We start from the raw sequence: 21220 nt of genomic DNA on the forward strand, positions 1-21220 counted from the left end.
ATATGGTTTTTGTACTGCCTTTTGAAGTATGAGACTGCTGTTGGAGACAAAATATTGGACTGAAAGTAGATCAGCGTTTTGATCTGGACTGACACCAATATTTTTTCTATTTTTTCCCCCGTGTGCATAACAAATGGCTTCTAGAGCTCAAGTTTAAAACTTATGGATGCAGTTTCTCCTGCTATATTATCTCCTCCACTTACTCTGCCCTTTCCCTTATTCTTGCTACCTTTTTGGTCACTCATAATCTTTATTTCCTTCCTCTCCACTGACTAAGAACTATTTCCATATTAGTAACTGTACACGTGCCTATGCATGCGGTTGTGTCATAACTCACACCTGAACCCCAAATCATGTGTCTGAAGAAGTGTAGAGAGTGAGCAAGCTAGTGTGCCTGAGGGGTGTGGGTAAGGGCCATGTACCAGGACTCAAGTTTCAATAGTCCTCCACTCCCATTCTGACAATGCATTGAACCCTTTTCTTCCTGACCCTTACCCACTCTATAAAGGTTCCTGTACCACCGTTTTCAGTGGTAGTAGCGTGCTGCAGTGACCAGCTTTCCATTGAACTCATACAGATCAACACAGGTGAAAATGCATCCTACTCTGAGAGCAGCCACTTGGCCCACTGAGCACACTTAGGTGCTTTTCAATGTGTGGTCAGAGTGCACTGTCTTCCATGACTTCAGCCAGAGCGGCAGGAACATACACCTGTACCGGGAAATTTCATGGAGGCTGGAGCAGGCAGGCATTGAGCGGACTCCAGCCCAGTGCCGGGAACACGTGAACCAGTTGAGGCTCCCATACAGGAGCACAAAAGACTCAAACTGTCTCTCTGGGACGACTTCTTGTACATGCCCCTTCTATGAGGAGCTTGACCAGGTGCTTTCAAGGGCTCCCAGTACAGAACCTGAAGTGGTTCATGATCCCATCCTCAACCTCACCAGCCTCATTGTCCAATCGGATGCTGATGAGGGCTAGAGTGATGAGGCATCACGGACCATGGAGGGTGCCCCAGAAGACCTGGAGGATGAAGAGCATGTGATTCTGCACCTCTCTCTGGTGGAGCCTGTTGAGGAAGCCACCTACCCCGATGAACCCAAGGAGGATCCCGAGTCACGGCAGGAACCAAAACCTAAGGCTGGTAAGTTACAATGGACCTTCCCTGCCAATAACCCCTCTTCATCTTGTGCTAAATTTGAAATACTGTGCACTGACTATTCCCCTCTGGATAATATGCCATGCATTGCTATGTGTCTGTGAGTTTGAACTGCAGTGCTGAAAGCCATGGAATTGTCATGCCCCCCTCCCTACCAAACTCCTCCAACTCTCCCCTGCTCCATCCAGCCCCTGCTACCCCTCCCCGCAACAGTCCCCAAGCAAGACATAGTTATAAATCAATGATTTTATTGATTTCTGACGAACCTGTATTATGCATTTGGATAAAGCTATTTCTTAAAAACAGATTATTCAGGAAAAATCATTGCCCCTGTGTTTGTGTATTTCTTGGCCAGCAGTCAGACAGCAAAGGTTCTGGGGCTGCACAGACCATGGGAAGGAAGGGGTCAGGTTAGAAAAATCCCAGTTGGGGATGGGACAGTTGTAGAAAGCTTATAGTAGGTTGTCTAAAGTTAGTAACAGCTGTCTTTTGTCTTTTAAAGATTACACAGTTTCAGTGCTTCTCCCACCTGCCTGAGTTTACCACCACCTTGCAAGTGGCAGCTATGTGGAATGGGGTGGGTGGATGGAGGGGATGTTAGGTCTGGGAATGGGGAGGGAACAGAACTCAGTTCTAAAACACTTTGGTTCTCTGAGGAAATGTTAGTCACAGCAGTCTTTTCTTCCTTGGAAGATTACAAAATTGTTACTGTCCCTGTCCCTGGTGTGTTGCCTCTCCCCGCACTGAGCTATGCTGCACAAGCATATTTCAGCAAGTTTCCAGGGAAGCAGAAACTCTAGCTGGGTCTTGAGGTTTTACAGCAGTGCAACTCTGCTTGATCCACCTTCATAGCTGACCAACCCCCTTCATTTAGCAATATGTAGAGGAGTGACCATTAGCAGAAACATCTCTCTGGCATAGATTGCAGATCTCCTCCACGGGACAGAGAGCCACTTCTCTTTTCCATTCTGGTATCTTGGAAACAGCTATGTTCTCCAAATGTTAGCCAGCCTTTAAAAAAGGAATTGCAAACTGGTAACTTAGCACCCTGGAAGGAACTGCCACTCTCTCTTCCCCCTGCCCACTACCTTGAGACACTATGAACATTTACATTTTTAAAAAATATTAGTACAGTTTATTTACCATTAGTAGCCTGTGCTCCTTCCTCATGGGCTGCAAAAGTTGCCTAAGAACCAAGGATTGTTTAAAAGTCACATTCATGGAATGCTGAAAAGTATCAATATTGTGGCCTTCCACAGTAAAGTTATGTTATGTGGGGGGATTTCTGAGCTTTTTCCCAAGGACAAAAATTGTAATTCTACCCTTCTCTTTCAGTTGGTAGGACCTTCAGTTCCTGGGAGTGAAACCTCCACAAAGAGGGCTGGAGCAATGCCCCAGAGATAGACAGAGAAGAACCCAGGAAGAGCTGCATATAGGCATGGGCAGGGGAAACCAGGAACCATTTCAATTCCTCTGGGCGTGGAAGGATTGGGCACTTCATCAGAAAGAGACACTGATGTACTGGTTCATGGAGTAGGAAGCACAGCACAGAGAATGGGAGCATTCCCCCATTGGACTTGTGGCTGAATGAGTTCGAGGTCAACCTGCTGCCGAGGCTACTGAACCAGTCCATGAACCGCTACCTCCATTTCTTCCTCCAGCTGCCAAGCAGGATGCTGCTGAGCCAGAGGATCTTGTTTCAAGAATCCCCCCTAAGTGACTGGGAGAAGAACAAAGCCTGCAGGATTCCTCGGGCCTCACCCACCACTAGCACCCAAAACCCCTCACAGGGAACCCCGCTGAGTGACCAGGACGGGAATGATGAGTCTGCAGGAGTTCCAGAACCCCACCAAGTGCCCATCCCCCAAGTCCCTTACAGGAGACATTCCCGTTTTTCTCCAAAAGTCACTTTCTCCTGTCATTCCTTCTTGTCAGGAGGTGGTCAAGGAGACAGATACAGAGTCAGTAATATATGGCTGGTGTTTCCACTTGCATTCCCTTTATTTTTTAAGGATTTGTTTTTGACCCTTCCTTTTAAAAATTATTTCAATTACCCATTCTATCTAATACTTTTAATAAATATTATCGTTTCCTAGACTTGTGTGTGGCCCCTCCTTCCTAAGTTTGGTGAGCTGCAGATGAGTTCAGATTCAGAATTGGGCCCCACAATTCACAGCACATGAAATTGAATGGTATATAATTATCTGATGCCATGATACTGTGAATACTTTTCTGTCTGTCCCCCACCAAACCCTCCCTCCTGAGGCTCAGAAATATACTAAGTCCCAAGGATACATGGGAGGGATGGGAAAGTGCAGTTAGTATTGTGTTCTTACAGAAAGTGCTACTAGTTTTCAACGCAACGGAAGTCGGAAACACAGAAAATGGGTAGATGAACATCTGTATGGATTAGTTCACATGCAGAAAATTGAAACAGTACCAGTAGCAACACAGGCAATGACACCATCTGCCACTACCCTGTGCATAAATGCCCCCCAGTTCCCACTGAAAGCTTAACCAGCTTCAGTGGTAATAGGGATTAGTGCTCTGTAACAGCCCCTAAATGCAGTTAGGACTGCTGACAATGAACGGTCAAAAAACAAAATGACTGCATACCATGCAGAATGGCTGAATACTCACCTCTGCTCCAGGAAATCTTCATAAGGTTGGTAAGAGAGATTGAGTGCTCCCAATAACAGGTTTATAAACAAGTGTGAATAGTGAAGACAAAATCATTTCACAAAGACCACATTACAACTTGGCTGCCACCCTCCACAGCACAGACTCAACCCTAAGGTGTTAACAGGGCATCTGCACTGGGTTATAATTGTCTTTAATGTGTGCAATGTCACAGGAACGAACAGTAAATGATCTTTGGCTACAGGAAAACGAAACCCTCACAAGCTATGTAGCCCCACAAATAGGCACCAATGTTCCCTTATATGCATTCCCAGCAGCTGTATAAGGTGGGAAGGTATCCCTCAGCACAGGCAGATGTCACCCTCTGCCTCTCTGCTGTGGCAAGATGTGTGCATGTATGGTGTTCATAATTTCCCTTGCCCGCTGGGAACCAGGACCAATGTGCACGTGGGTGGGATCTGGTTTTCTATAAAAGTTTGCAAATCAGACTTGTGAGCCCACTTGGAATGGAAACACTCCTCTTTTACCCTCACAAATGTTATGGAGTGTGCAGCAGGGGATGAGTATATGAATGGCCATTTTGCCACTGACATCCAGATAGGTGTGTAGGCAGCACCAATGAGCTTCCAGCCTAGCAAACACACACACACCATAACCATTCTGCAGAGCTTGTAATTGAATTCCCCTTTTCCAGTGTCATTGGTGTTGGGGAATGGCTTCATGAGACAAGTTAGGAGTGGGTATGCAGGGTCCCCCAAAATAGCAGTTGGCACAGACACACTGTACAGAACCATCATTTCTGGGGAATAAAGTCCTCCTCCCTTCAAGTACAATCCTGATCACCTCAGCACTCTGGCGTCATGAACCTTTCTAGTATTTCCCACGTTTGTAGTTATGAATCTACTTTTAATAATAAATGGAGATATACCTATCTCATAGAGCTGGAAGGGACCTTGAAAGGTCATTGAGTCCAGTCCCCTGCCTTCACTAGCAGGACCAATTTTTTGCCCCAGATCCCTAAATGGCCCCCTCAAGGATTGAGCTCACAACCCTGGGCTTAGCAGGCTAATGCTCAGGCCAATGCTCAAACCACTGAACTATCCCTCTCCCCCTAATCTGTGTCTGTTGACCACTAAGCCTTGCAGAAAACGTGGTTCACATACGCATTTGTCCCTTTTGGGGGGCAAAGTATTGGGATGAGGGTGCCATTGATGGCCCCTGCATAGTTTGGAAGCCCCATCCTCTGAAATCCAGCTATTATTTCTGGAACTTTTCTTATGGCACCCACCTGTGAGTAGATCACAGTGTTAACTGCCTCACAAACCTGCACAACTGTGACCCCAACAATGGACTTTCCAACCCCAAAGTGACATGCAGCAGATCTGGTGGTGCCAGCTTCCATAGGGCAACAGCAACCTGCTTCTGAACTGGTATGGCTTCCCTGAATTGAGTGTTCTGGTGCCGGAGGTTTGATGCAAGTTCCTCACATGGCTCTATGAAGGTCTGTTTTCTCATTTGGAAGTTCTGAAGCCACTGCTGGTCATTCCAGGTTTCCAAAATGATGTGATCCCAGCACACCATGCCGGTTCTCTGGCACCAGAAGTGATGGTCCACCCAAGGACATACCTTGGCAACACTGGCATTCACCATATCAGTACTGTGTGAGCTGAATGAATTGTTATTGACCCTCATGGTCAGCTGACTTCAGTGTATCAGAATGTTCTGCCCAAATTCCATCCAACATCTCACCAGTCGCCTACTCCACTGCATAACCATTTGTCCCACAGTAAGAAACAGGAACAGAATCAGATCGTTATCTCATTGCTAAATGTCTTCAACCTACTTTTTCAGGGAATAACAGTGAGGGGCGATGTGATTAGGAACTGCCATCAGCAAATGTGTGAAGGCATGGGATAGTACCCACAACACACAGCAAAGCAGTTCCTAGAGTGTTTCCCTCTGCTGCACAGAATCCTGGATACAGCCCCTGAAATAGTAGCACTAATCTTATGTAACAACAGCGGCAGTATGGACATATATATACGTGTTACATTTCGTTATACCTGTGTCCAGCACAGCATATGCAGGCACTTGGGGCAGGTTTGGGGAGCATGTATGAGCCCGTACACAGTCCAATGTTCAAGTATGCAAGCCAGTGTAGACAGAGAATCATTTTCCTTCCTCATTCGTTCCATACTTGACATTCATGATTGTCTCTTCTCCACCACTCACTTTCTCCCTTTCATTTCCTCTCTCTCTCTCTCTCTCTCTCTGTGTGCGTGAGAGAGAGAGAGAGAGAGGTAAGAGCTTAGGCAGAGAGGAAAGGACAGGCAAAAAGAAGAGAGGAGGAAGTGAGAGAGACAGAGAAATGAAGAAATTTATCAGCAAGGGCTAGAGAGAGGAAGGGGGAGCACAGTGGAACTTTCCCCCCACTAGTGCCTGCTAGCAGGGTGTCCAGCTGTGCAAGCATTTAGCCTAGAGGGAAACAATGAATTACACCCAGGGAAATACTACTCTCTAATCACTGGTCTGAATTATTTTCTGCTCACTTTGCACTAAAGCATTATGTTAACAGGGTGTGAGTCATTTAAGTTTTAATTACTTTATTGCCACATTTTCATAAATGTGTGTGTAGTTTGTGTGTAAATTCTACAGCTGTGCATGCAAATTAGTTGCGTGCACTTTTGCATGCACAATTATGAAAACTGGCCCTTCTTGTTATAATACACTGAAGAGAAATCTACTCCTATGGTCTTAAGCAGTAAGTCAACTGAATAGTCAATGTTAGAGTGGATTTATTGGGCTCTGTTATTGTCTATGCTCTAGTTTCATAACACATTTCTGGATTCTGACCTCTCTTCCAGTCTGGCATTAGTGGGCTTTGCCTCTCTGTCTGAACATACAGAACATACACAGTTCAGATTTGCGCAGGAGCTCTGGGACTAAGGGCATGTCTATACTACAATTTTACGCAGAGTCGGCTCCAGCTTTTTTGCCGCCCCAAGTGGCGAAGGAAAAAAAAACAACAACAAACCCCGATTGAGCTGCCGCTGAAGACCCGGACGTGCCGCCCCAATCACGGACTGACTGCCGCCCCTTTCTATTGGCCGCCCCAGGCACCTGCTTCCTTTGCTGGTGCCTGGAGCCAGCCCTGATCTTACGTCAACCTATGTTAGGTCGACAAACAACCACCACAGTAATTACTCCTTCTGTCAGTGGTGCGTGTCCTCACCACGAGCGCTTCCACTGACTGAAGAGGAACAGTGTCAGGGGCTGAGAGCCAGGGCTTTCAGCTCCACGCAGGTCCACGCCCCTCTGGGAGCCCAGTTGCCCCACAGGCTTCTTGCCTATCTGCTTCCAGCCAGGAGCAGGGGGAAAGCCACCCAGGGCTTCTTGCCTCCGGCAGGGAGATCCCTGCCTGGAGTCCAGCTGCCATGTTCCTGGTGGGGAGCTGGGACCTCGGTGGCATGGTTCCTAGTAGGGAGCGGAGACCTGGCAGCAGCCTGGCTGGGGAGCTGGGAGCCATCTTTCTTGTCACTTTCACAGCTCACAGCTCTACCTACACCAACATAAGCCTTACGCCTCTCATGGAGGTGGAGTTACTATGTCGGTGTAGTAGGGCATTTACCTTGGCGGGAGCAACGCTGTAGTGTAGACACTGACATAGTTAGGTTGACATATGCTGCCTTATGTCAACCTAACTCTGTAGTGTAGACCAAGTCTAAGCCATACTTCTTCCACCACCTGCCAGAACATCTGTCTCCAGCACTGCCCAGAGAGTGATTCATTGCTCCTGCCTAACCCTTATTCATCTCAGGATTTATAGCTTTTTTGGTGGGCAGTAGCAAGTTCTGTCCCTAAAATCTTCTCCAGCTCTCCAAATCCAGAAGAAAATTGACCTGCTTTCTCAAGGTCAGTCACTGATCCCATAATTAGGGTGTTCATCTGGGACCTGCGAAACACAGGTTCAATTTTCTGCCCTTCCACAAGCTTCCTGTGTGATCTCGGGTAAGTCATTTAGTCTCCCTTTGCCTCAGTTTCCTATCTGTAAAATGAGGATACTTCCCTTCCCCGCAGGAATGTGGTGAGGAAGAATATAGTAAAGATTGTGAGGTCCTTGGATAATATAGTAATGAGAATGGTATAAGTACATTATGTGGTTAGACGTCCCAACTAACACTGGGTAAGTAAGGCTGTGTCTGCACTACGCACCTTTTAGCGACTCAGCTGTGCCACTACAGCCGTGCTGCTAAAAGGCGCACAATGTAGCCGCTGTTTGTCGGCAGGAGAGCGCTCTCCTGCTGACAAAAAACTTCCACCCCCAATGAGCCGGGTTAGTGTTGTCGGCAGGAGAGCACTCCTGCCAGCAAAGCGCTGTTCACACCAGCGCTTGTCGTCAGCAAAACGTTTGTCTTTTGGGGTGTTTTTTTTTTTAACACCTCTGAATGACAAAAGTTTTGTCTTTCACTTGCCAGTGTAGACAAAGCCTAAGAATTCTCAATGTTTCTGGCTGAGTGAGGGTCTGCAGGTTGACAGCACCTTTGGCAGCATTCCCCTAATGTGTGGCTTTAGAGAGGGTTTCACTACGGATTGAGTGCTCCTTTAACTTAATTCTCCTTCACCATTAGGTGAACAGGGGAGGCAGAGAACGAACTGGGTCAGTGACAGAATTACCTGCAAACTGTGAATTTAGGAAGTGCTCTCCTAGTGACTAGAAGAGGGTGTGACCTAGTCCAAGAACTAAACTGCCTCTTGGATATGCAGAGAGAGAGAAACAAAACCCCAATAGTGCTGAAGTGAGGGAGGGAGGAGTAAGTCCCAGAAAGGAAATCATTAAGTTACAAATTTTCTAATACTTAAAAATAATTGTTCTACACACACTTATTGGATAATGAGTAAAATTGGACAGAATTACTATGGCCTTATTCACGACATCAACCTTTTAAAAATAATTTAAGAAATCACCATGTTAACAAGACACTCTATTATTGGACCTTGATTTTAGAAAGTCAGCTGGTTATTCACTGAAGCAAACTTTCAAAAATGAAAAAAATAAATGGAAGGCTTTGGAACAAACTTGTATTTAGAGGAATGTTTGGGGCACAATAACTGGTCTTGGTAAATCCCATTACTGGGAATTTTAAAACTCTAGTGGTATTTTAACACTAGCGGCAGGTATTTCTCTGTACACCACAGAGAAGCATATATGAGGAGAGAGGAGTGGAAAATAAAATATTAGAAGAAAAAATATCTGAAAAGTTTTACCTCTAGGTGGCAGAGTTACTGCTTTGGTATGGAGCTGATCCGTTATTCAAAAATGAGACGGGGAAGTGTGCCTTTGATGAAGCTACTGACCAGCGTATGAAGAAACTGCTTGAAAGTTATATAACTAAATCTAGAAGAGGTTCAACATCAGGTAGGAATGAGCTATTCTGGCATATTCATTACTATTAGATAGAGAACAACAGAAATCCCATTGTCACATTCCCTTACTTATAGCCAACACTTCTATGGACTTCACTCACTTGATATACTAGCACAGTGGTTCTCAACCTTTCCAGTCTACTGCACCCCTTTTAGGAGTGTGATTTGTCTTGTGTACCCCCAAGTTTCATCTCAATTAAAAACTACTTGCTTACAAAATCAGACATAAAAATACAAAAGTGTCACACCACATTATTACCAAAAAATTGCTTACTTTCTCATTTTTACCATATAATAATAAAATAAATCAGTTGGAATATAAATATTGTACTTACATTTCAGTGTATAGTATATAGATCGGTATAAACAAGTCATTGTATGAAATTTTAGTTTGTACTGACATTGCTAGTGCATTTTATGTCACCTGTTGTAAAACTAGGCAAATATCTAGATGAGTTGATGTACCCCCTGGAAGACCTCTGGGTATCCCTGGTTGAGAACTACTGTACTAGCGGACTTGGAGCAGAGTCCTCTTGTTGGTTGTCTTCATTAACATGCATGCATGAGATGAAATAAAATGATAAGGTGATAAACTCTGAGCACGTCTTAGTTGTGTATCGTTTGTGTATATTTGAATAGTATATAGACTAAACATTTTATTAAAGCTAATGTTAAAAAAATTATAAAATGCATAGGTTGAGAAAAGAGTGTCTGTACATCTGGGTATAGTGTTTAGATTATCCACAAATACAATGTTTGTTTTTAAAGTCATAAGATACATATAGGGCATAATCAGCAATAACCCCAATTTAGGTGAATGAATTTAATAACACAGTTTAGATATTTAGCATCCATTCATTCGGATACATTACTCATGAAAAAAGTTATACAGAGAGTTGGTGGCGGAAAGCAAAATATATCAATGAATGAAGCTTGTCCCTCGTAATTGAGAAGTTAGGATAGTTTGCCCGTTTAGAGAAAAAACCAGTTCATCAGGAAAGTATTTGAGTTACTTTCCCGACTGCGCTTCTCATCGGCACTCCAGTTCATCCCTCCTGGTATTGTCGATGTCTGGTGATGTGTTCTATGTAGATGTCCCTCAACCACCAGACGGTGTCTGACACCATAAGTTGCCGCATCAGCCAAGCGTAGTGTTAACCGACTCCACATTCTCTCAGCACTCACTTGTTACCAGAGTCCCATTCGCCCAGGGCTCCGACAATCAGCGTGTGAGTTTGGACCTCATAGCCCCTAGCTCTCAGGGTGTCAGCCAGAGGGGTGTATTTCTCCAGCTTTTGAGATCGGCTGTCGTGGAAAGCCGGGATCCTGTTTTCAAAGGGCACTGTGACATCCACCATGATGATCTTCTTCCTGTCCTCATTGGTGATGATGATGTCTGGTCGCATTTGGCTGTCGGTTCCGGGGATGGCGGAGTTCGCGGCTACCTTCCCCACAGGTAGAGTCATAGAATCATAGAATATTAGGGTCGGAAGAGACCTCAGGAGGTCATCTAGTCCAATCCCCCGCTCAAAGCAGGACCAACATCAACTAAATCATCCCAGCCAAGGTTTTGTCAAGCTGGGCCTTAAAAATCTCTAAGGATGGAGATTCCACCACCTCCCTAGGAACCCATTCCAGTCCTTCACCACACTCCTAGTGAAATAGTGTTTCCTAATATCCAACCTAGACCTCCCCCATTGCAACTTGAGACCATTGCTGCTTCTTCTATCATCTACCACCACTGAGAGCAGCCTAGCTCCATCCTCTTTGGAACCCCCTTCAGGTAGTTGAAGGCTGCTATCAAGTCCCCACTCCTTCTTCTCTTCTGCAGACTAAATAAGCCCAGTTCCCTCAGCCTCTCCTCATAAGTCATGTGCCCCAGCCCCCTAATCATTTTCATTGCCCTCCGCTGGACTCTCTCCAATTCGTCCACATCCCTTCTGTAATGGGGGGACCAAAACTGGACACAATACTCCAGGTGTGGCCTCACCCAGTGCCGAATGTAGGGGAATAATCACTTTCCTTGATCATCTGGCAGTGCTCCTACTAATACAGCCCAGTATGCTGTTGGCCTTCTTGGCAACAACGGCACACTGCTGACTCATATCCAGCTTCTCGTCCACTGTAATCCCCAGGTCCTTTTTTGCAGAACTGCTGCTTAGCCAGTAGCAGTGCATGGGCAAGGCCTGTAGCAGTGCATGGGATTCTTCCTTCCTAAGTGCAGGACTCTGCACTCGTCCTTGTTGAACCTCATTAGATTTCTTTTGGCTCAGTCCTCCAATTTGTCTAGGTCACTCTGGACTCTATCCTTACCCTCCAGTGTATCTACCTCTCCCCCCATCTTAGTGTCATCTGCGAACTTGCTGAGGGTGCAATTAATCCCATCATCCAGATCATTAATAAAGATGTTGAACAAAACCGGCCCCAGGACCGACCCCTGGGGCACTCCGCTTGATACCGGTTGCCAACTAGACATCGAGCCATTGATCGCTACCCGTTGAGCCCGACAATCTAGCCAGCTTTCTATCCACTTTATAGTCCATTCATCCAATCCATACTTTTTTAACTTGCTGGCAAGAATACTGTGGAAGACCCTATCAAAAGCTTTGCTAAAGTCAAGATATATCACATCCACCACTTTCCCCATATCCACAGAGCCAGTTTTCTCATCATAGAAGGCAATCAGGTTGGTCAGGCATGACTTGCCCTTCGTGAATTCATGTTGACTGTTCCTGATCACCTTCCTCTCCTCCAAGTGCTTCAGAATGGATTCCTTGAGGACCTGCTCCATGATTTTGCCAGGGACTGAGGTGAGGCTGTAGTTCCCCAGGTTCTCTTTCTTCCCTTTTTAAAATATGGACACTATATTTTCCTTTTTCCAATCGACCGGGACCTTCCCCGATCGCCATGAATTTTCAAAGATAATGGCCAATGGCTCTGCAATCACATCAGCCAACTCCCTCAGCACCCTTGGATGCATTAGATCTGGACCCATGGACGTGTGCATGTCCAGCTTTTCTAAATAGTCCTTAACCTGTTCTTACACCATTGAGGGCTGCTCACCTACTCCAATACTGTGTTGCCCAGTGCAGCAGTCTGGGAGCTGACCTTGGCTGTGAAAACCAAGGCAAAAAAAGCATTGAGTACTTCAGCTTTTTCCATATCATCTGTCACTATGTTGCCTCCGCCATTCAGTAAGGGTCCCGTACTTTCCCTGACCTTCTTGTTGCTAACATACTGTAGAAACCCTTCTTGTTACCCTTCACATCCCTTGCTAGCTGCAACTCCAATTGTGCCTGGGCCTTCCTGATTACACCCCTGTATGCTCGAACAGTATTTTTATAGTCCTCCCTAGTCATCTGTCCAAATTTCCACTTCTTGTAAGCTTCCTTTCTGAGTTTAAGCTCACTGAAGATTTCACTGTTAAGCCAAGCTGGTCGCCTGCCATATTTGCTGTTCTTTCTGCACTTCAGGATGGTTTGTTCCTGCGCCCTCAATAAGCCTTCTTTAAAATACAGCCAGCTCTCCTGGACTCCCTGCCCCCTCATATTAGCTTCCCAGGGGATCCTGCCCATCAGTTCCCTAAGGGAGTCAAAGTCTGATTTTCTGAAGTCCAGGTCCATATTTTGCTACTCTCCTTTCTTCCTTTTGTCAGGATCCTGAACTCAACCATCTCATGGCTGCCTAGGTTGCCACCCACTTCTACTTCCCCTACCAATTCTTCCCTGCTTGTAAGCAGCAGGTCAAGAGGAGCACGACCCTAGTCGGTTCCTCCAGCACTGACCAGGCTGTCTTGAGCTCTGACCAGGCAATCTTGGATGACGTTGTGTCACAGCTGACAGGCTCTGGAATGGGGCTTGCAGCTACACAGGACGTGGGGTAGTGTCTTGTTGGCATAGCCACACTTCCTGCATCGCTTGTCCCGATTCCCGCGGTGGATGGCTCCATTCAGCGGGACGCAGTTGAGCCAGGCTCTGTGGATGAACCTCCAGTCAGCAAATCAAGTGAAGTTGCCCCTGGGAAGGAAGTGGTTACTGGCGTCCCACTTGCATGTCACCTTGAAGGCCTTGCCCTGGTCTGGCTTCCGTTTCAGGTTTTCCATGTATTGGCAGTGGATGGCATCCTTCAGGGTCCTCTCCAGCTTGGTTCTGGCTCTCGGAGTGATGATGGTGCTCTTTGTGTTTTTCACCTCTGGCACCATCTCCTGGTGTTCCTCGCACCGTGTCCAGTGGCAGCCGATACGCTTCTCCAGTCATTGCATAGCGTTGTGGGCACGAGTCCAGAGCAAAGCAAAGTCTCCCCTATCTCTTCCAAATTCACCTTCCAGTGAGCCACTCAGGTAGGTGGTAACATCTTGGTTGGAGGGGGTCCTGGCGATTCGCTTCTTGACAGCATCCTGCAGAGCACTCTCTGCAATGTTCCTCGCTGTGGCGTCCGAGCACCCCAGAAGGCAGAAGGCATGAGTGATCACAGCAACGTCGCACAGATCACCCATTCGAGAGACGCTGGCACCAAGGCTGGCTTTAGCAAGAGCGGGGCCCGATTCCTGGGGACGGGGCTTGCCACTGGCAAGCCCCGCCCCCAGGAATCGCGCTGCACTCCGGCCGGAGCTCCGGCCGGGGTCATGGGGCTTGGGGCCGGGCCGGAGCCGCTGGGGCCAGCGTGCTCGGCCGGAACTGGGGCCGGTGCCCCGGGGCCCGAGCCAGGCTGGAGCCGCTGGGGCCGGGGGTGCTTGGCTGGCGCACTTGGCTGGAACCGGGGCCGGTGCCCCGGGGCCCGAGCCGGGCCGGGCTGGAGCCGCTGGGGCCGGGGTCGGGGCTGGAGCCGCTTGGCCGGGCCAGGGCCAGAGGGAGCCGCTTGGCCAGGACCGGACTGGGCCGTGCCGCACCGCGCCTCCCCGGAGCCCTCCTCCTCGCGTTCCCCTCCGCCCCAGCTTACCTGCTGCTGCCCGCCTGCCCCTGCTTGTTTTCAGACTTCCCGCGAACATCTGATTCGCGGGAAGCAGGGGAGGGGGAGGAGAAGGGGGTGGAGCATTCAGGGGAGGGGAGAAGGGGGAAGTGAGCTGGGGGAGGGGTGGACAGCTGCGGGGCCCTTTTAGGCGCGGGGCCTGATTCAGCCGAATCGGCTGAATCGGCCTAAAGCCAGCCTTGGCTGGCACCGCCCTGCCTGTGCAAGATGTACACCAGTTCATTGCTGGCCCTCTGGGGAAGAAACATCCACTTCTTCATCAGCTGCTGGATGGTGTTGTCTGCCTTGTTAAGAGGTACCTTTTCCATGGCAGATCCCCTCAGGACAAATGAAATACAGGGGATTAGGAAGGTGTTCAAGATGAACTTCTGCCACGGTGCCAGTAGGGAGGAGTTGATCCTGGCCACATCTTGTAGGATCTCCGTGATGGTATCCTCAGATGTCTGCTGAACGTGGAAACCTGTTGGCATGCTGAGATGTTGGTATGTTTGCCCGTCCTCAAGGAAGATCATGGGTTCACCCTGGATCTAAAACGGCGGCATCTGGACCAAGTCCCTTCTCCTGCCAAGTCCCTTCGATATGCAGGGATGCACACTTCCTGGTATTGAAGCAGAGTCCCATCCAGTTGGCAGCCTGGCTGGTGATGTCAAGCATTTGTTGGAGCGTCTCGGGGTTGTCTGCGATCAGGACCAGATTGTCTGCGTAGGCCAGGATATTCACTCTGTTGCCATATAGATCGAAACCACCTAGACTGCTGGAGATCACTTGAATGAACGGCTCCATGGCTAAGTTGGAAACAATAAGGCTCAGGGGGCAGCCTTGCTTCATGCTGCTACGGATAGGAATTTGGGGCGTCTCTCCTTCCATGGAGCAGATGGTGGTGGTGCAGCCTTCATACAGTTCCCAGACCAGTTGGAGAAAGTTTTCAGACATCCCGAACTCTAGCAGCGTGTCAAAAATGTGCTGGTGGAGCATCGATCCAAAAGCATTAGCCAGGTCAAGCCATGCTATGGCACATAGCCTCCATGCCCTCCTGGTCGTGTGGATGGCAGTCCCTTTAGAGCTCTAGTTATTTAGTTTTTAATTGGACAAAGTTGTCTAAAAGAAGAAAAGACATCCCTCCCTCCTACTGTGGGTCTCGGTACCTTGCACCCACTACTCTGACAGATTCTAAACCATCCAGGTTTAAACGCCGTCTGACCTGCAACTGACTCATCCCCAAGTCGATGGGCATAGTCGATGCCTATTCTGTTTGGGAGAAAGTCACATCCCCAGAAAGTATGCAGTGTGCAAATTCTTCTCCTCAAGGACTTGTAAGTTGAGGGACTGTAATAGACTATATATCTGTAGTCCCCTGTTGGGGAGGAGGTGGGCACTGCTCCTTTCTCACAGCTGTTGAGGATGTCTGCCCCCTCACAGGGGGAGTCAAAGCAGTCCAAACTGAAGAGTCAGTATGCTTCTGCATCCCACAAAAAACGGAGTCCCAGGCCTTCAGGAAGCCCAAGAGAAAAAGAAGAAAAGTACAGCCCTTCTCCTATCTGAGAGGGCCTGGGCAGCCAAGGCTCTGAAGCTGTTTCCATTATTTTAGATAGTTCCTAAACATGTATTCCAGGGTTGGGAGTTTTGCCTTGTCCCTGGTGGCCATTTTGTAAGTTAATAAAGAAGCAGTTTTTGAAACCAGACCTGGTATGTTGTGCTCCCTATATGCCCTGAGCAGCTGTAACATTGGAGGGTGGGATCTGCCCCATTACAGGACCTCATGGCTGAAGCTACATCTACTTGAGCTATCAATGTGCACCACCTCAGACCCAGAGGAAACTACTATCTCTAAGGAACGAAAAGGATCATCTTCAGTGACTGCTCCCTCAGGCAGGCAACATACTCCGGAGTTGAGCAGCTTCACATTTGAGTTCTTTCAGAACTCTTGGGTGAATGCCATCTGGTCCCGGTGACTTGTTACTGTTAAGTTTATCAATTAATTCCAAAATCTCCTCTCATGAACACCTCAATCTGTGATAATTCCTCAGATTTGTCACCTACAAAAGCTGGCTCAGGTTTGGGAATCTCCCTAACATCCTCAGCCATGAAGACTGAAGCAAAGAATCCATTTAGTTTCTCTGCAATGACTTTATCATCTTTAAGCGCTCCTTTTGTATCTTGATTGTCGAGGGGCCCCACTGGTTGTTTAGCAGGGTTCCTGCTTCTGATGTACTTAAAAAACATTTTGTTATTACCTTTTGAGTTTTTGGCTAGCCGTTCTTCAAACTCCTCTTTGGCTTTTCTTATTACATTTTTACACTTAATTTGGCAGTGTTTATGCTCCTTTCTATTTACCTCACTAGGATTTGACTTCCACTTTTTAAAAGATGCCTTTTTATCTCTCAATGCTTCTTTTACATGGTTGTTGAGCCATGGTGGCTCTTTTTTAGTTCTTTTACTGTGTTTTTTAATTTGGGGTATACATTTAAGTTGGGCCTCTATTATGGTGTCTTTGAAAAGCGTCCATGCAGCTTGCAGGGATTTCACTTTAATCACTGTACCTTTTAATTTCTGTTTAACTGTTTTAATTTCTGTTTAACCCTTCATTTTTGCATAGTTCCCCTTTCTGAAATTAAATGCCACAGTGTTGGGCTGTTTAACAGGGATTTTAAATGTTATTATATTATGGTCACTATTTCCAAGCAGTCCTGTTATAGTTACCTCTTGGACCAGCTCCTGTGCTCCACTCAGGACTAAATTGAGAGTTGTCTCTCCCCTTGTGGGTTCCCGTACCAGCTGCTCCAAGAAGCAGTCATTTAAAGTATCGAGAAATGTTGTCTCTGCATTTCGTCCTGAGGTGACATGTTCCCAGTCAATATGGGGATAATTGAAATCCCCCACTATTATTGAGTTCTTAATTTTGATAGCCTCTCTAATTTTCCTTAGCATTTCATCGTCACTATCACTGTCCTGGTCAGGTGGTCGATAATAGATCCCTAATGTTATATTCTTATTAGAGCATGAAATTACTATCCATAGAGATTCTATGAAACATGTGGATTCACTTAAATTTTTTTACTTCATTTGATTCTACATTTTCTTTCACATATAGTGCCACCCTCCCACCCCCGCACGACCTGTTCTGTCCTTCCGATATATTTTGTACCCCGGAATGATTGTGTCCCATTGACCTGTTAATGTATGTGTCTACTCTATCAGGTCCTTTACGCTGACCTAAGTCGCCTCTAATGTCGACTTCTGTAATCTAGCTCTGCGAGAGGCGTAGCACTTAATTTGATTTTCATGGGTCGACTGTGAGGTAGTGCAGATGCAGTGTTGTGTAATTCGACTTAATTGGCCTCCAGGTGGTATCCCACAATGCTCATCTGTGACTACTCTGGAGAGCATTCTCAACTCTGCTGCACTGCAGCTAGGTACACAGAAAACAGCCTGTCCCCTGCTAACGCCCCAGGAATTTTTGATTTCTCATTTCCTGTTTGATCATCACAGCTGATCATGGAGACTACACGCCCCAAACGCGCTCCAGCCTGGTCTTCACAGGAGGTGGTGGATCTCATCGCTATGTGGGGAGAAGAGTCTGTGCAATCAGAGCTCCAATCCAGCAGAAGAAACGCTGACATCTGTGCAAAGATCACTCATGGAATGGGAAAGAAGGGCTACACAAGGGACACACAACAGTGCCGTGTGAAAATAAAAGGACTTCGCCAAGTGTACCAGAAGGCAAGGGAGGTGAAGAGTCATTCTGGTGCTGAACCCCACACATGCAGGTTCTACAACGAGCTGCATGCGATTCTCGAGGATGCCCCTACCAGCACCCCCACAAGCAACGTGGACACCTCACAGGTGTGTGAGTCTAAGGACAACAAGAAGGACGATATGGTGAATGAGAAAGAGGAGGAGGAGGAGGAGAATGGGAGACATGCGAGTGGTGGATCCATTCTCCCCGAGAGCCAGGAAATATTTTTAACCTTGGAGCCCTGTGAGTCGCAGGACATCACGGTGGCCGACCGTGATGCCGGGGAAGGCACCTCTGCTGAATATACAATTACAATCAAAGTCCAGTTAAATTTTAGCGAGCACACTGTGACGTTGTGCAGTCTACATGGTTTTATAAAAACTTGATAATAAGTCAATACAATGTAACTGGGATAGTTTTAGAGAAAATACGGTAATAAGTGAATGTAACGTAACTGGGATATGCTTCATGCAAAAGGTCTCTTGTAAGGTATCATTACAAAGCTTATAATCTACTGAGTATGATCATCTGATATGTATAAATGTATCACTCTTGTATCTAAAACTAGAACTATAAAATGTAACTCTGAGGGCCTATTGTAATTATGTAAAGTGTGGGCCATTAATGATGGTTTGGAATCTTGATGACTCCCATTGTCTGCAGATGGCTGTTTACCTGTGAGTCTCCCTGTATATGTGTGTGCTGGCAAGTGAGTAATGAAGTCTTGCAGTGACATGTGATCATGTCACCTGAACTGGAATCCATCTTTAACCTGGTGCTTTTCCAGTGAGGGGGGGGTGGAAACCCAGAGGGACAAAGGGTGCCCGCCTTATGCAAAAGATATATAAAGGGGTGGAACAGAAGAGAGGGGAGAGGAGCCATCATGGAGAATCCCCTAGCTAACACCTAAGCTGGAACAAGAGCTGTACCAGGGGAAAGAATTGTGCCCAGGCCTGGAAGGTGTCCAGTCTGAGAAAAACTTACTGAAGCATCTCTGAGGGTGAGATTATCTGTATTTAGTTTAATTAGACATAGATTTGCGCATTTTATTTTATTTTGCTTGGTAACTTACTTTGTTCTGTCTGTTACTACTTGGAACCACTTAAATCCTACTGTCTGTATTTAATAAAATCACTTTTTATTTAGTAATTTACTCAGAGTGTGTATTAATACCTGAGGGAGCAAACAACTGTGCATATCTCTCTATCAGTGTTATAGAGGGCGAACAATTTATGAGTTTGCCCTGCATAAGCTTTATGCAGGGTAAAACGGATTTATCTGGGTTTAGACCCCATTGGGAGTTGGGCATCTGAGTGCTAAAGACAAGCACACTCCTGTGAGCTGGTTTCAGGTAAACTTGCAGCTTTGGGACAAGTGATTCAGACCCTGGGCCTGTGTTGGAGCTGGACAGGAGTGGCTGGCTCAGCAAGACAGGGTGCTGGAATCCTGAGCTGACAGGGAAAACAGAAGCAGGGGTAGTCTTTGCACATTGGGTGGCAGCTCCCAAGGGGGTTTCTGTGATCCAACCCGTCACAGTGGACAGAAACCCCCTTGGGAGCTGCCACCCAATGTACCAAGACTACTCCTGCTTCTGTTTTCCCTGCCAGCTCAGGATTCCAGCACCCTGTCTTGCTGAGCCAGCCACTCCTGTCCGGCTCCAACACAGGCCCAGGGTCTGAATCACTTGTCCCAAAGCTGCAAGTTTACCCAAAAACAGCTCACAGGAGTGTGCTTGTCTTTAGCACTCAGATGCCCAACTCCCAATGGGGTCTAAACCCAGATAAATCCGTTTTACCCTGCATAAAGCTTATGCAGGGCAAACTCATAAATTGTTCGCCCTCTATAACACTGATAGAGAGATATGCACAGTTGTTTGCTCCCTCAGGTATTAATACACACTCTGAGTAAATTACTAAATAAAAAGTGATTTTATTAAATACAGACAGTAGGATTTAAGTGGTTCCAAGTAGTAACAGACAGAACAAAGTAAGTTACCAAGCAAAATAAAATAAAATGCGCAAATCTATGTCTAATTAAACTAAATACAGATAATCTCACCCTCAGAGATGCTTCAGTAAGTTTTTCTCAGACTGGACACCTTCCAGGCCTGGGCACAATTCTTTCCCCTGGTACAGCTCTTGTTCCAGCTTAGGTGTTAGCTAGGGGATTCTCCATGATGGCTCCTCTCCCCTCTCTTCTGTTCCACCCCTTTATATATCTTTTGCATAAGGCGGGCACCCTTTGTCCCTCTGGGTTTCCACCCCCCCCCCACTGGAAAAGCACCAGGTTAAAGATGGATTCCAGTTCAGGTGACATGATCACATGTCACTGCAAGACTTCATTACTCACTTGCCAGCACACACATATACAGGGAGACTCACAGGTAAACAGCCATCTGCAGACAATGGGAGTCATCAAGATTCCAAACCATCATTAATGGCCCACACTTTACATAATTACAATAGGCCCTCAGAGTTACATTTTATAGTTCTAGTTTTAGATACAAGAGTGATACATTTATACATATCAGATGATCATACTCAGTAGATTATAAGCTTTGTAATGATACCTTACAAGAGACCTTTTGCATGAAGCATATCCCAGTTACGTTACATTCACTTATTACCGTATTTTCTCTAAAACTATCCCAGTTACATTATATTGACTTCTTATCAAGTTTTTATAAAACCATGTAGACTGCACAACGTCACACACACACATTCAGTGGTATTGCATGTTTACTGTGAAGAAAAAGCGAGGTGCTGTGGTTCTCTGCTTACAAGAGGCCGCTCCAGCTATGCAGAGAGTGGCCCCCGGAAAAGACTGTTTAAGTGGACTGGGATAGCCCGGAAATCCTCCATAGATATCTCTAGGAAACTTTCATGGAGATACTCTGCAATACTTTGCAGAAGGTTTCTGGGCAGGGCAGTCTTATTTCTTCCACCATGGTAGGACACTTTCCCACGCCACTCCTGAATTAATTCTACTGGCATCATTGCGTTATAGCATAGCAGCATAAGGATCGGGTTTATACAGCATCTCCTTCCTTTCCACCTCTGTTACCCTCAGGAGACTGATATCAGATAGGGTCACCTCGGGGAAATGGGGGAAGTTCTCATTAAAAGTGCTCTTACAAGCTAAAAAAAGGGTATGTAGACCGACCCCCCCCCCCCATTCTGGATCGCCAAACCATGCAGCCGCTAATGTGCCTTTATTGTGCTCAGCATGAGTCAGCAAGTAGTTTAAAGTGACTGATAGGGGACTGGGGCCCCACATGAGAGATCCCGCAATTTG

At 46.7% G+C, this 21220-nt stretch overlaps 1 protein-coding gene across 1 annotated transcript in view; it reads left to right on the forward strand.

Annotated features, from left to right (window-relative positions):
• ANKRD31 (ankyrin repeat domain 31) overlaps window positions 1-21220 on the forward strand; it is a 119393-nt gene that overhangs the window by 35819 nt on the left and 62354 nt on the right. Inside the window, exon 12 of the mRNA XM_065407031.1 lies at window positions 9070-9214. Coding sequence (XP_065263103.1) covers window positions 9070-9214 — 145 coding nt within the window. The remainder of the gene's footprint in view (window positions 1-9069; window positions 9215-21220) is intronic.

The sequence above is a fragment of the Emys orbicularis genome, chromosome 6, assembly GCF_028017835.1.
Source record: "Emys orbicularis isolate rEmyOrb1 chromosome 6, rEmyOrb1.hap1, whole genome shotgun sequence".
NCBI classification, from domain to species: domain Eukaryota; kingdom Metazoa; phylum Chordata; order Testudines; family Emydidae; genus Emys; species Emys orbicularis.